Source organism: Pelmatolapia mariae, linkage group LG14 (genome assembly GCF_036321145.2).
Source record: "Pelmatolapia mariae isolate MD_Pm_ZW linkage group LG14, Pm_UMD_F_2, whole genome shotgun sequence".
In the NCBI taxonomy this organism is placed as follows: Eukaryota; Metazoa; Chordata; class Actinopteri; order Cichliformes; family Cichlidae; genus Pelmatolapia; species Pelmatolapia mariae.
In genome coordinates this window covers 35422506-35436612 of record NC_086239.1, presented here as the reverse complement: position 1 = coordinate 35436612, position 14107 = coordinate 35422506, and the positions used below count along the sequence as shown (strand labels likewise).

General features: G+C 42.3%; 2 protein-coding genes across 3 annotated transcripts in view; both read right to left on the bottom strand.

The window, feature by feature from the left end:
- LOC135933758 (uncharacterized) overlaps window positions 1–14107 on the bottom strand; it is a 375148-nt gene that overhangs the window by 323289 nt on the left and 37752 nt on the right. The window lies entirely within an intron of this gene.
- pak4 (p21 protein (Cdc42/Rac)-activated kinase 4) overlaps window positions 4304–14107 on the bottom strand; it is a 40414-nt gene continuing 30610 nt past the window's right edge. For both annotated transcript variants that reach the window (XM_063492693.1, XM_063492694.1), the window contains exons 9-11: window positions 8627–8752; window positions 8406–8540; window positions 4304–7184 (exon numbers count right to left, since the gene is read on the bottom strand). In XM_063492693.1, coding sequence (XP_063348763.1) covers window positions 7029–7184; window positions 8406–8540; window positions 8627–8752 — 417 coding nt within the window. In that variant the 3' untranslated portion in view covers window positions 4304–7028. The remainder of the gene's footprint in view (window positions 7185–8405; window positions 8541–8626; window positions 8753–14107) is intronic.

Below are 14107 nucleotides of genomic sequence, written 5' to 3'. Positions count from 1 at the left end.
CACGGACACGAAGTTACAGCTACTTAAGCAACATCTGGCATACCAGATAAACAAGATTCACATTGATAAAGGACAGCTGATCAAACGGGGGGTGATACAAAAAACAGAGTGTCTTTACAACATGACAAAAAACTGTCACCAGACTAAAAGGGACTCGATCTGACCCGGGATCAGGGCCGCTGTTTGGGACAATTAAAAAAACAAAACAAAAGAAACTCCACACACAACAGAAAGAAAAACTTAAAAACAGCTATGAACAGACTCCTGCGCACTAACATCCAAAAATATATTTATTTTACTTGCAATGTTTCATATTAGACCTTCATCGTGGACATGTTCTGTTCGACTCACGAACCAGACGTGCCAAAACGTTTCTACTGCAAGAAAAACACGTAAAACATTTGCAGAACAAAGTTAAAAATTACGAGACTGAAGCCGTTGGTCTCGTGCGTGCCAGTTTCTCTGTGCATCGCAGCTTTGAGGGCAGTGAAGTGACCGATTAAACCGGAAAGCACAAACTAAAGCAAATCTAGGTTAATGGTTTCAATGAGGCACAAAATTCAAACCTCTCACAGGTGACCTGAGCACGTTCTGCTCCTGGCAGCGCTCCCCGACAGCTGCGGTCTCTCACAGCTGGACACAGACTTCCTGTTGAGCTGAAGAATTTCTTTTGGTTGTGTTAAACAAACACGTTTCTCAGTGTCGGGAGAATCTTGTTTTTGCATCAATTCATTTAATCAATATTTTTAAATTAATATTTACATTTAATCTTCCTCACTACAGTTTGGTGCTGATGTCGCCTCCTGCACTCGCTGGAATGAGTGCACGTGTGGAGCAGCGACTCATCCGTCATCTCAAAACAAGAGGAAACGAGCGATTCTGACTGCTGCTTTTGCTTTTCAGTTTTTTATCATTGATGAAAGTGTGTGAAGGGCACGATGAAGCGTGGAGGACAGGCAGGTGAGACATTTTACACAGAAAAACAGACTGGAGGAGTTATGAAGAAGGAGAAGGAGAAATGAGGGCAGAAGCTACGACTATGTACAGCTTTTGTGGTTCAGCGGATCCACGCTTGGTCACGGGTTTTGGCTGAACTGGTGAACGAGGCTCTCCTGCTGGGGAAGCCTCCTGGATGTCCTCCCCTGTCTCTATGCGGAAGATGAAAGCCTACACTGTTCTTACAGAGAAAGCCTGAGGAGGCATTGGAAGAGCAAGCAAACAGCCAGGGTTTGAACCCATGACCTTCTGATGTGTTAAAAGCTGAGCCGGCCCGGTGCCTGATCCACAGAGACCCAAAAGAACTGCTGCCAGACATGCAGTCCTACTCTAAATCAATATAAAATGTTCTATTTCCACTGGCTGTCTGAAAAAAAGCCTCCTGCCCAGACAGACCAGAGCTGCCCAGGATTAGGGACGAGGTTTAAGTGGTTTTAATGGTGTGGCTGATGTGGCTTCAAAACAAACAATTAAGAGTTGGACTCTCATTCTGCTTTTCCAGTGCCCCCAGTATGATCCAGTCATTTTAACCAGCAACTTATAACAGATTAACAAAGTTCAGCAGGAAACACAGCCAATAAAAACCACAACAAGAATCAGCAGCATTAGCAGGAGGCCAGTCTTCGTGTTAATCAGTGTGAAAACATGCAGTTTAAAGCTGAATTTAGAGGCTGATCTGGGATCGATAATCAAAACCGAGACACAAAACAGAGAACAGCAAAGTTCAGAGTGTTTCAATCACTAAATAAAGATTGTCATCCAGTCCGACATTTCATTCGCCTTTTGCGCTCGGTGACTCATTACCAGCCTGCTCCACTTTTCACCACAGAACATCCAGATGATAATTTACAGCCTGGGAAGCTGCCAAGAAGACAAAGTACAAAACGCCTGCGAGACGTTTCAACTGAGCGGATGCTTCTGAAGAGGAAGAAAAAAAAAAAAAAAAAAAAAAAAAAAAGAGCGGCAGGGACGAGGTTTACAATTAACCTACGTTCATCCTGTGGTGGCACAAAAACAAGCAGATGAAACCCGGGCATGGAAAATATCGTAACGCACGTTTTCATGGGGTGGAAATTTTTTTCTGCCTCCACTTTTATGAAAAACTGCAGGAAGGCATGGGCGCATCTGTGCTGAGCTCCTGAAGCTAAAAATTCAACACGTTATTACATGATCAGAGGTTAAAGCGGCTGAAAGAAAGCTTTTCCCCGAGGTTAAGGTGCCGCCTAATGGAGTCTGCATCTTCAATGTAACCACAGAAGAAAAACCCTGAAACTGTGCGGGGTGATGCTGCTCTCACTGAGAAATCCTTCAGCCTGCATCATTAAAGCAGGGCCGGTTCTGCTTTCCTTTTTATATACTACCACATATGTGCTGTCAGGGCAGTGGATATTAAACCTGCAGAAATTCCAGGTTTTAGCCTGTGCCAAAGAAAACCAGGGTATCATTAACACAGGCATACTGTTTTTGTTTATGAAATGGTCTTAAGTAAGCTGAAATCACACATTTCTACCAGTGAAGGTAACACAGACCCTGCTGACATGTTCTCACGTGCGTAGAGGCTCGTTTTAAGACTGGAAAAATCCCTGAAAACAAGGCCAAAGTTTCAAATATCGAGCAGCTGCTTCCAAACATGTTTTGGCCTCCAACCAAAGGAAAATCACCAGGGTTGTGTAAGCTGTTGTTTTTGTTTGTTTTTTTTAAAGCTGGGGTTTGTTAAAGATCGCTCCCTGACCCATACCACAGAGACCAGTTACACTGGACCTCGTTAAGGAGTTGGACACGTCAGCATCAGTGCGGAGGCTCTACTGGTCTGCCGCCTGGACGCCAGGAGCAGGTTGTCTTCTTTTATTTTTGTTATTGGCAAACAGAGTAAAGGCTCACTGATGTCACATCTGATAAAAACCACAGAAGCAATCCAGTGTCAAAAACAAAGCTTTACACCTGCGTTCTTCTAAATGTCCAAAAGGGGGCAGCTACTCTGGCTGTATGGAGGTCTTTTTTGTAAATATTTCATTTTTAGAGTCAGATGCCGATTATCCAGTTTATGCACAGTCAGACACATCTTTTATATCGCTAAAAAAAAAAAGGGAAGGCGTGTAATATTTAAAACTATTTTTTCACTGACTGGTTAAATAGTCATCCAAACTGTCACATCTGTTCCCCGTTTCTCACCCTATTAAAGTGGGACAGCCTCAAACACAGAGCTGGATAGTGAATGAAATGGATGGGTCAAAAATTATTCTTAATCAGAGGTTAGTTGGGTTAAAGGGGGTGGAGCTAAAACAGCTCTTCTCAGATGGAGGATGAACTGCACCCTGTGATAAAAAAAAAGTGTTATTTTGGACTTACAAAATACTCCAGCAGTCCTGTGCAGCTGGAAAAGAGGGTGTCATTTTAACCATCTTCAAACCGCAGCTAGCTGTGCTTTGCAGAAATGATAAACAATGTTAGGAAACAATGAGCTTGAACTAAAACCTACTTCCTGCTTCGACGTGCTTCTACTCTGTGCTGCTGCTCTTTGTACAAAGCTTCAAATATGTCAGTTAGACAGCTGCTGTGTCAGCATGGTTAACAATACATTTATGTCAAGTACAGTAAATGTGCTAAAGGCCACCCAATCACACACCTCCAGGAGTGTTTCCAAAAAGCAGAAGGCACCTGTAAGTGTGCTACGTGTTTCCCTATGTCCATCGATTGGAAGTATTCTGGGTTGGCAGTTTATAAAAAGCCACCTGACCGAGTTCTGGTCGGATGTGGAGGCTGAACTGGAAGACAAAGAAGGAATGGAAACAGGCTGAGATAGGAATGCGTCTGCAGGTTGTTTATCTCTGTCTCCCTGCAGGGCGCTGGAACACAGCAGAAACAGCTTTCCTTCCATCGTTCTAAGAACGACTGCTCACAGCCACACACTGCACAGAACTCAGACGGGTAGTTAAGTCTGAAAATGTCCCCAGCCTGACCCCCTCAGAATCAGCTGACTACTTTTTTTTTTTTTTTTTTTTTACACCAACTTCAGTTTATGGAATGAAGCTGTGCAACATTTTACCTTCATACTTTCAGAGTTACAGCCCCTAACGGAGGCTTGCTGTTCATTAAAAGTGCAAAGTTTTGTACTCTTGATGGTCTGTGATCAAAAAGTTTTCACAGCATGAAGGCAAAATTATGCATGGCTTCATGAAATATACTAAAGTTATTGTACATGAAGACAAATCAGCTGATTCTGAGTGGGTCAGGTGGGAAGAACGTAAGTTTTCATGGAATGACTTCTGTTTTCTGGTCTTAGGATTGCCAGGGCAGAAGCCCCCCCCCCCCCCCCAAAAAAAAAACAAAAAAAAATCAAACTGAACTATTATAAGTAGTTTTCATTTATTAGTTTATATCTTTATTTATTTAAAAATTCTTCGTTTAGAATCAGTTTCCTGAGTGGTCTGCATGTTTCAGTTTGCTGTAATGTGGTTGTGTAGACAGCCCAATCCTCAGGTTACTTTGATATTTGACTGAAACTGAAGAGATCTCTATTTTTTTTTTCATATTTAGGTTTTAGTTTATTTTTACCAAACTGTGATACTGTCAGTCAATTTCAGCCGCCCAAGGAGGAATTTGGGACTTGGGTCATCATCATTTGGTAACAGTTATGATTTCTATGAGCTGCAAGAAAATTAAAAGAGGAAGGGCAGGCTGAAAAAAAAAAATCACATTTCCATATTCTTCTTCTACCCATCAGAGCTCTTTACCCATTTAGATTGTTTTGGTGCGAGTTGCGCAGGTTTGGAGAACATGGATCTAGAAAATTGTGGAACTAAATAGTCCTGAAAGCACGATAAGCTCAACAGAAGTGCCCTTATACAAAAATCAAGAATTTTCATGCAGGAACTATTTTCTCTCAACCAAACCACATCTGAAAACATATCATTCTCCAGGAGGAAGTGTAAGCGGCCCGTGTCGAGAGGCTAATGGTCGTGCACCAGCAGAGCTTGCAGGTCCACATTTACATATTGAAACTTGTACTGTTACCAGGGAGTGGTGCCAAAAAATATGGTCAACTCTGTGCTGTTATTGGTCCAGCAGCTGACTGTTTTTAGGTGACAGAGGTCAAAATACACACCCTCTCTCTTTCTTCTCTGTTGCTAAACCGAGTGTTAAAAAGAATGAAAACTTTAGCCAGTTTCTTTTGGTTGCATTTCTTCCTCTTTGCAAAGAACTTTATTGCTGTTCTCTTCTCTTGCTGTGCCAGATTATCAACCAATCAGCATCTGACCCAACCCTGTTGGCTTTTTAGAGGGCCACAAACACTCCAAAGCATGTGTGCTGGTTGAATTTGCACAGTTCCTCTCTCTGTGCAGCCAAAGAGCTGAATAAACAGACGCTGCACCACAACATTAATGTCCTCCCTCTCGGCTGAGCTGTAACGATAGCAGGCCACATGCTTCTTTTCACTGGAAAAAAACAGTTCCCCCATGAAACAAACTGTTCGTTTGAGTAACTGGGTAAAATGATGGCAAGCTCTGCAGCACTTTAATAACCATTTAGTTGAATTATATTAAAGCAAAGGCTAATATCTCCAAAACTGCACGACTCGCACCAAAATGATCTAGATGCATAAGTAGCAAAACAGTCCAGAGGAAAAATGAACAAGCCTGATTTTGGTAGCCTGTCCCTTAAAGGGTAAATCTGGGCCTCAGGTCTCGTGCTTCCTTTAGTTTTTAAACATCTCTACATTATTAGCAGCTGGAAGCAGATTTTCACACGAGTGTTAAAGCTCCAACAGACACACTCTCCGCTGGAGCGTGAGCAGCACAGCTCATCGACAACAAAGCTGCTTCTCTTAATCATGGCTGACACTTCTGTTTGTGAGGTGGAGTAGTGTTAACCTCGTCCTATAAATAAAATCCTCTGCGTGACAGAGACCTGGTATTATCTTATTTCAGAGTGGACTCAAAGTGGCAATCAAACACGAAACGAGCAGAGGAACAATGTCAGCAGCTGGAAACTTTTGACAAAGATGTGAAAGGACCACAGAATAAAAACAGCTCAGTGACAGGCCAACGAGCAGCTCAGGCTCGTTTTCTAGTTTGTCGAGTGAGCGTTGAGTGTTTAAACCCTACTGTTCTAAAAACACGAGTGAAAATCAACCAAACCCAGGGGGTGACTCAGACACTCAGACCCAGGTTTAAGGGGCTGTGTGTGCTGTATGTGGTCTTTCTCTGCAAAACAAAATAAAACTGGGAGTGCAGCTTCTATCTCTCATCAACAGTGCTTAAGAAAAAAAAATCATCACATCTCACTCTAAAATAAACCAGGAAACACTTTACAATAACAATAAAACAATCACAAAACAGAGATAGTATAACATCACAAGTGATATAGCTCTCTATGTTCATTGTACTTCAGGAGAAAAGAAGAAGAAAATTCATCTGAAACCACGACTCCAGTGTTTACTTTTTCACTTAGTGTATGTTTGCTTGTTTACGACAGGAAATTAGTGTTTTTAAGGCTACAGAATAAAGTCGGAGCCACAAGATTTCCTCTCTCAGTAGTAAGTTCTGGCTGTGATGAGGACAGTCTCCGAATGCAGGAAAAAAAACGAAAGAAAGAAAATCGGCTTACAGATTGTCCAATAGTGATGTTAAAAATCAGCCAATGGGCTCTCGGCTCCTTCAAAGCATCAGACTGGTGTGCAAAACCTCACCTTCACACCTCAAATCCAGGTAAGGTCCACAGATAGGAGAAAAAAAAAGATCCACAGTTCTTAATCTTTCAGGTGAGGCTCTTCAGGTAAAAGTGTTTACAGGAGGCTCCTCTGCTGCTCACACACACGTATGAAACACACACACACACACACACACTCCACCTTATTGCCTCTGTTTGTTTTAGGGAATTCACTCTCGCAGTTCAGTGACTCACAGAGGATACTCCTGCACACCCTGTTTTCACGTCTCCTGTCTGTGACCTCTGAGGGTCACTCCTGTGTGTGCAGGAGTATCCTGTAACACCATCTCCAGAGTCCAGGCGTCTTAGTGGCGTGCATTATCTCACTTCATCCTGTTCTGCCGCATCAAAGGCACGATGCAGGACGGCGGCCCCCCCTTCGACAGGAACGGGTGCTTGAGAAGCTCGCTGGCGGTGGCCCTCTGAGCCGGGTCTCGCACTAACATCCGGTCCAGGAAGCTTTTGAGCAGAGGGGAGACCTGGGAGAAAAGAGACATCCAGGTGTTACTGATGCTAGAGTTAAGACTTTAATTGCTTGATGCCAAAACATCCAGCTGTTAATCTAACAACCAATCAGATGCTTCATTTAACCACATTGGTTAGTTACTCACAGTTTACTTGTTTTGTTAAAACATGAATAAAAGTTGAAGCTTGTACTTTATGTTTACCGATTGTGTTTAGATGCTGATGAAGTTACAAGCCCCAAAGACCCATTGTAAGGCAGGAAAAACACTGTTACAAGCAAAGACTCAAATATTTTAGTTCAAAAACAGTCTCAAACTGTTTTTATGTCCCTGAGAGCAGACATGCCTGATACGGTCATCTCAGGCACATGGAAGCTGTACAGAAGCTTTACCCCCCCCTGCAGGAGCTGAAACAGCTTTTTTCAGACCGTATGCACCGAGGGATCCAGAATAAATAAAAGTAGTATTATTTTGAATTGTGAATCATGCAGAGTTACTCTGGGAGAGTCCAGGATTAAAAATATCAAGATGGAAATGAGAGTCTTAGCTCCCTTTGAGCGCTGCTTTTAATCTGAAAGCGTACTGCCCTGATGGATGTGATACTCTTTAGCTCGTCTTGATGCATTCGCAATCATCCAGGTAGGTAAATCTCCAAAAGTTGCTTCTGTTCATCTGGTGAGTAGTGTTTTCAGTGGGAGAAACGTTTCATCACTCATCCAAATAACTTGGACTGACTGAAGAAGTCACTTGGATGAGTGACGAAACGTTTCTCCCACTGAAAACGCTACTTCCAGATGAACAGAAGCAACTTTTGGGGACTCTTTAGTTCAGGTGGCATCAGCACCAGGACCTGAGCCAGGCCACAGATAACTTCTGTCATTGTGGCTTGATGACACAAAGTAGAAATCAGTTGCAGATTACTGAACACTCCTTTCACCTTGCATGCCATTTCGCTCATGCAACATTAAAATAAGGACAAATTATAATCACACCCGTGCTAGCAGTGGCCATAAACACCACCACTCCATTCTTCCTCTTGTGGAAGCAGAAGTTCTGCTTTCATATAAAACTAAAATACATTTCTGTGCTTTTGATCGTGTTTCTGTCAGTAAGGGGAAACCGTAACACTAAATTCTGCCAACTGTGTTTCATACAAAGGCTGGTTTTATTAAAAGCTGATCTGTCTGGTTTATTTCTGGTGTTTTCAGCTTATTGCCCTTTCTTCTGTTGCTCTACCTTGTGCAGATTCTTCAGTTTGGGTGGCAGGTTGTCTCGAATCATTTTCATGGCTTTGAGTGGCGGCTCATTGAAGTACGGTGGCTCCCCATCCACCATCTCTATGACCATGATACCCAGAGACCAGATATCCACCTGGACACAGAGAGGAGAGACCATCATTGAGGGGTGGAGACAAAAATACAGGTTTATCCTGACAGACAACACAGCCAGAGTGTTACCTCTGGTCCGTAAGGTAATCTGGATATGAGCTCTGGTGCCATCCAGTATGGAGTTCCAACCAGAGACTTCCTTCTCTGCACTTCCTTAGACACCTGTGCACAGAAACCAAAATCGGACAGCTTCACCTGCAGATGGAGAGGAAGGAGGAGAAGAAGACAAGAAGAAACAGGAACATTATTGTTAACATCAAACATTTTTCCGCAGCTTTTCTCAAACAGACTTTACTTGAGCGAGCAGCTCGTGCTCATTTTGAGTCTCATTTGTGGACAGTCCCCATAGCTCTTATTTTGAACGCTCTGTTGTTGCTAAACAGCTAGTTCCAGCACTTCCTGTGTCATGTTTCCCCACCTAGTGGCTTGATATCATTCACTCACCCTACAGTCAGAGTGTAAACTGTATATAAAAGATGAATGAAGTCTGATGTTCTCCACACAATCTGACCAAAGAAGGGATGATACTGAGCCAATGATGATACCCTGGTTCATCCCTCATTTTCACTCAGTTCAATAAAAACTAACAAATAAGAGTTTACAGAGAAAGAGAGCTGAGGCATGTTTTCCCCAAAACCTCTATAGAGTCAAGGTGATCCCAGCTGGGCACCTTTCATACCTGGAAGTTACATCTTTTACGGTTCAGCTATGGGTCAGATAGACGCCAAAGGCTAAGACTGCAGCTACCTTCAGATTAAGATGGTGGAGTTAGTGGACTGAATTTGGAAGTGACTTTAAGCTCAGCTGATCTGAAGTTCCCCAATGTGTGTGTGCAATTATTCATTCATTTGTTTAGATAAGTGTGGGTGTACTTTCCTGCCTGCATGAGGCGCTCATATACAATCTGATTTTGTGTAAAACACCATTTGGATACTAGATAATAGACTCCTGGTAACAGAGCCAGAATGGTTATCGGTTTACTGTTTCAGCCGCATAAAAATAAATATTCAGACAGTTTATCTGATGAACCACACATGACCTCATGTCAGTCAGGCATCGCTGCCATCCACACCTCTTTCTGAGAAAGTTTTTGCATGGCTGCATAATCAGACACTGAGCCTTGTGCTGAGTGTCTGCCACAGTGCTGGCTGCTGGGCTCAGATTACTCATAAAGAGAAATAAAACAGCCTGTTAGGAGAAGTGGTTCACACTGCACATGTGTGAACACCACCATACACAGACATGAACATGATGGTCACTGAGCTCCACGTCCAGCAGACGATACAGCACAACCCAGAACAAAAACCCACTGCCTGAACTTACTGTAGGAGGATGAAACCATCACACAAATGCAGCGCTCAGCACGCAGGTGCATTCAGACACAACAAACACTCTCGCCCCTCTGCCGAGAAACGCTTCTTGCTTGGCTGATTCTGCTTCCCCTGCCAGGCCAAACCACAAGCAGCAAGTAAAACCCAGCCCAGCACCAAAACACCACAGCTGCCAACAGGAAGCGCTCTGTGAGAGAACGAGACCACCCAGAGAACTTCAAACTACGGTTTTCAAATAAGCAGACCGCTACTTCCCCCAGAGCCTGCATGCACATCAGTGCTTCATGTTTTATTGTAAGCCGTTTAGGTTCATTCAGAGTGCTAACAGATGACACTCTGACTTGATTTTTTTATTTACTGAAACTTTAACTACTAATACAGATACTGCAAATAAAATGACTGCATAGCTAATCACTAGGACGGAGCATGACATCCTCTGCTTACAACGGGGAAACAATTTATTCTCCTGCGGTGCAACATAATCTTCAATCTGGGAAATGTACTCCTTAGACATGCCACTTTAGACTCATGTTAACCCGAGCCATGTTTTTAACTATGAGGCTGGTTTACAGGCAATAAAACGGTGAGAATTTATTTATTTTTGGTTATACTCTTAAACTTGTTTCCTCTAAGAAGGTTGTGGGGGTTTATTTTTCATTATAACTGTTTATTATTACACTGATAAAGAAAAATATTCTTTTTGAAAATCATTTAGAGGACCTGCCACCCTTCATACATTTGCATACTTACGACATGTATGGAAGTTATGCTTTCAGTTTTAGTGCTGTATGGGTGAGTATTTTATATAGTTGAGCTTCAACTAGCATTCAGTATTTAGACTAATAAGATTTGTCAGATGGTGATGATGATTTGTGTGGGTGTTAAAATTTCTGCATTCAAGTGATGTAAATTTCCTCATCAGACATTGAGCACAAGGCTGCATGCAAACATCTGCGTGCCCACCAGTTTTTTGGGACCATGAGGACTTCTCCAACAGAACTACAGCGAACCAACACGAACCCTACAGATGGACTCCAAGTCTACTTGGAAAAAAGGAGAATAGGAATGACTCATCTGTGGTGTCCATCTGTGTCAGTAAGCAAATATAATCCCTCCCTTAGAGCCTTTTTTCCTCCAAAGATGAAATTTAAATAATATTAATAATAATAATAATAAACTAACACTTTGTGTTTGTAGAATCTGCAGTGTTTGAAAAACTAGCCAACACACCATACAATAAACAAATTAAACAATCTGAAGGTCATTAAAGCTAACAAAACACTACTGGAGACATTACAATAGAAACATTTCTGCCATGTTAACGCTCGTTTACTCATTTTATTCTACTGCAGCAAACTGTGGACACAGAGTCTCACAGGAAGATTAAACAGAGCTGGCAGGTGCTTTATCTGTCTCGCGACAGAGTAGACAAAGCGCTTTGGTGTCACTGCAGACAAACGCTTGGTCATGCATAGATCTGGAGGCCGAGGTGATGGCGAAACCACAGCTCATAAAGACATCAACCCACAAGCATTCATCAGATGTGATCAAGCACAAAGTGGTTTATGCAGTAGCATCAAATGTGTGACTTGCACAGCAAATGCGCTCTCAGAAGAGGCTCAGCAAAGACCTCCGTCTGTGTATAATATATACGCACTACACTGTATAAGCAGGTTTCCTCTCATTGGAATTTATTCTAACTATTAAACATGAATTAAGAAGTGGTGGGCCAACTCGGCCCTGCAGGGCTGAAGAGTTACAATGAAACGTGTGGTCTTGATTGCAGCTTTAACAGCTGTTACAGACAGCCTAGCATCCGTGATCTGAATCTGCACTTTCCGACTAAAGGGGTGTGAATTTAGATCAAAGATGATTATGAGGTTATGAAAAAAAGGAAAGGTGGCAAACTGCTGAGCTCCAGTTTAATAATTTAATGTATAATAAGGCAAATGGTTGTTCTGTGCTGATGAGCTATTAACTGAGATGTGAACAGGATTACAAACAAAACCACCAAACGACGATGATCACAATGCCAGGAGAAACTGCAGGTGTAACAACGCCAGAAATACACGGCAGCCGCTTCTCTACAGAAACAGCACAAAAAACTTTTCTAATGAGGAACTGATTTTTGGGCATTTCGTCGTACAAAATACAGAGCCTCGTCTTCTATGAAGAAATGTGTGTGGATTTCTGCAGAATTTTGTTTTTCATGATGTGATGCAAGAGCTACAACACACACAGTGAACGCATTCAGCATCACGGTTACATCAACTTATCCTATGTGAGAAAATTCTGGCAGCAGTGATATTAAAACAGTAAGTCAGCAGAACCTGCAGAGTTCTTCAGTTTTAGAAGCACAGTTCGGATGTGTGTGTGTGTGCGCATAATATGACACACCAGAGGATGAGTTCCTTTTTTTATTGGTTTAACTGTGGTTTCATTTTCTGTAGAAAGCAGAAACTTGCTTGTCACCAGGCAGGAAGCGATTGGGCATCTGTGTCAGATGCAGTAGTGGTTAAGAGGCATCTGGTTCCTTTTTCTAGCTGCCATTTTATTTTAACTCATGCAAGAAGTGGGCTTGGTTTTTTGTCAGTGGCTGCAGTGCATCCTGCAGAGTTTGTGCACCTCGAGAGACAAAATTTAAGTAGAAGAGATAAAGCTGCACCACTACGGGTGCATGCCATAGTCCTTTCGCACAGCAGACAGCGTGATGCGCTACAGCAGAAAAAAAACTCTGATAATGCTATTAATATTAGTGCATTCTGCTTAAGTAATGGTTTACTGGGAAACCCCCACCCTCACATTTAAATAGAAAAGAGTCATACTTCAACTGTACTCACTGTATAAGTAGCTAATAATTAATAATTTTAAAATTAAAACTAAGAATAAAAAGATAGGAGAGACAGCCTTTTTGTTAAAGGGAAGATAATTATTACATAAAAGTGATTTACATGGATATGAATACAGGCCTGGGTTGAAATTTCTTCTCTTCCCTTGTTTTGAAGTGTTTGAAAACTCCTTGTATTTGACATTTCAAGCTCATCTCTACATCTGCCTGTTCTGCCCTTTCTCTATATCTAGTACACTTTCAACGTGGCAGGTATACTGGTGCAGGCTGGATTAAAGGCAGTGACAAGTTTGACAGTATTTGGATGAATGTTTTCTTATATTGTACCAAAACACTTTTTCTCCGTTTGAGTGACTGCTGCCTGCTCCACTCCGTGTGCAGTACATACGCGGGCATGTTTATTTGGCTAGCTTTGACATCAATGCTTTTTCACATCTGTTAATCATGAAGTTTAACCATCATGAGTAAGTACCAAACGCCTTCACCTCAACGCATAAGCCCAAACTCCTAAAAGTCTTAATCCTTAAAGAGACCTATGGAGAGGTGAGCCGGCCACAAAGCTCTACCTCATCAATTGACAGTCTCACGCTTAACGTGTTTTATTTAGTTTAAAATGGTTTCCTGTGACAGATTAATCCGACACTCAACATGCAAAGGAGTAAACAAAAAAACTCCCCCCAAAAAACTGCAGCCCTCAAGTTGCCCTTTATGCACAGCCCATACTGACCAGACACATTTACACAAGCACATTCAGCAGCTGTAAGCTCTTTTCTAGTAACTTTTTGACCACCTGCACAGAGCAGGTGGTCAAAAAGTCCAAGTGTTTAGGGGAAATCTGTAAATTGTACCTACACAAAAACAAAAACAAAAAAACCCTGGGTTACACTTGCTAAACTGAAAGTGCACCACATTAAAAAAAACACTGTGCAAACTCCAGTAAGGGAACTGAGGGTGGGGCTGGAGAGCTCAGCGATCATCGGACCAGAGAAACAACACCCCTGTCATAGACGGCTCTGTCATTCTGACCCACATAATCGAGTGGAGGACAAGTTTTAATTCAAGCTGTCCCAGCCCCAGTAACGCTCAGATTGGAGGTCAGCGAGTTCTGTCGATCGACGGGCTCTCCTGCCCCTCTGCAAGCACTGCCGAGGCATACGAGGGTCTGAGGGGAAACGAATCTCCTTTGGTGATACTTCAACGGTCATGTGCAAGTCTATATTTAGACATGCACAACATTGCGATTTATGATATTTGTGCTCTTCTTCGTATGACTAATAGAAGATGCTTGGTGATAAAAGGTCTGTTACAGTCTTTTGCTAAAAAAGTGCTTTCTCAGCAACTATGTTGTGGTCTGACATAAAACCACAAGTG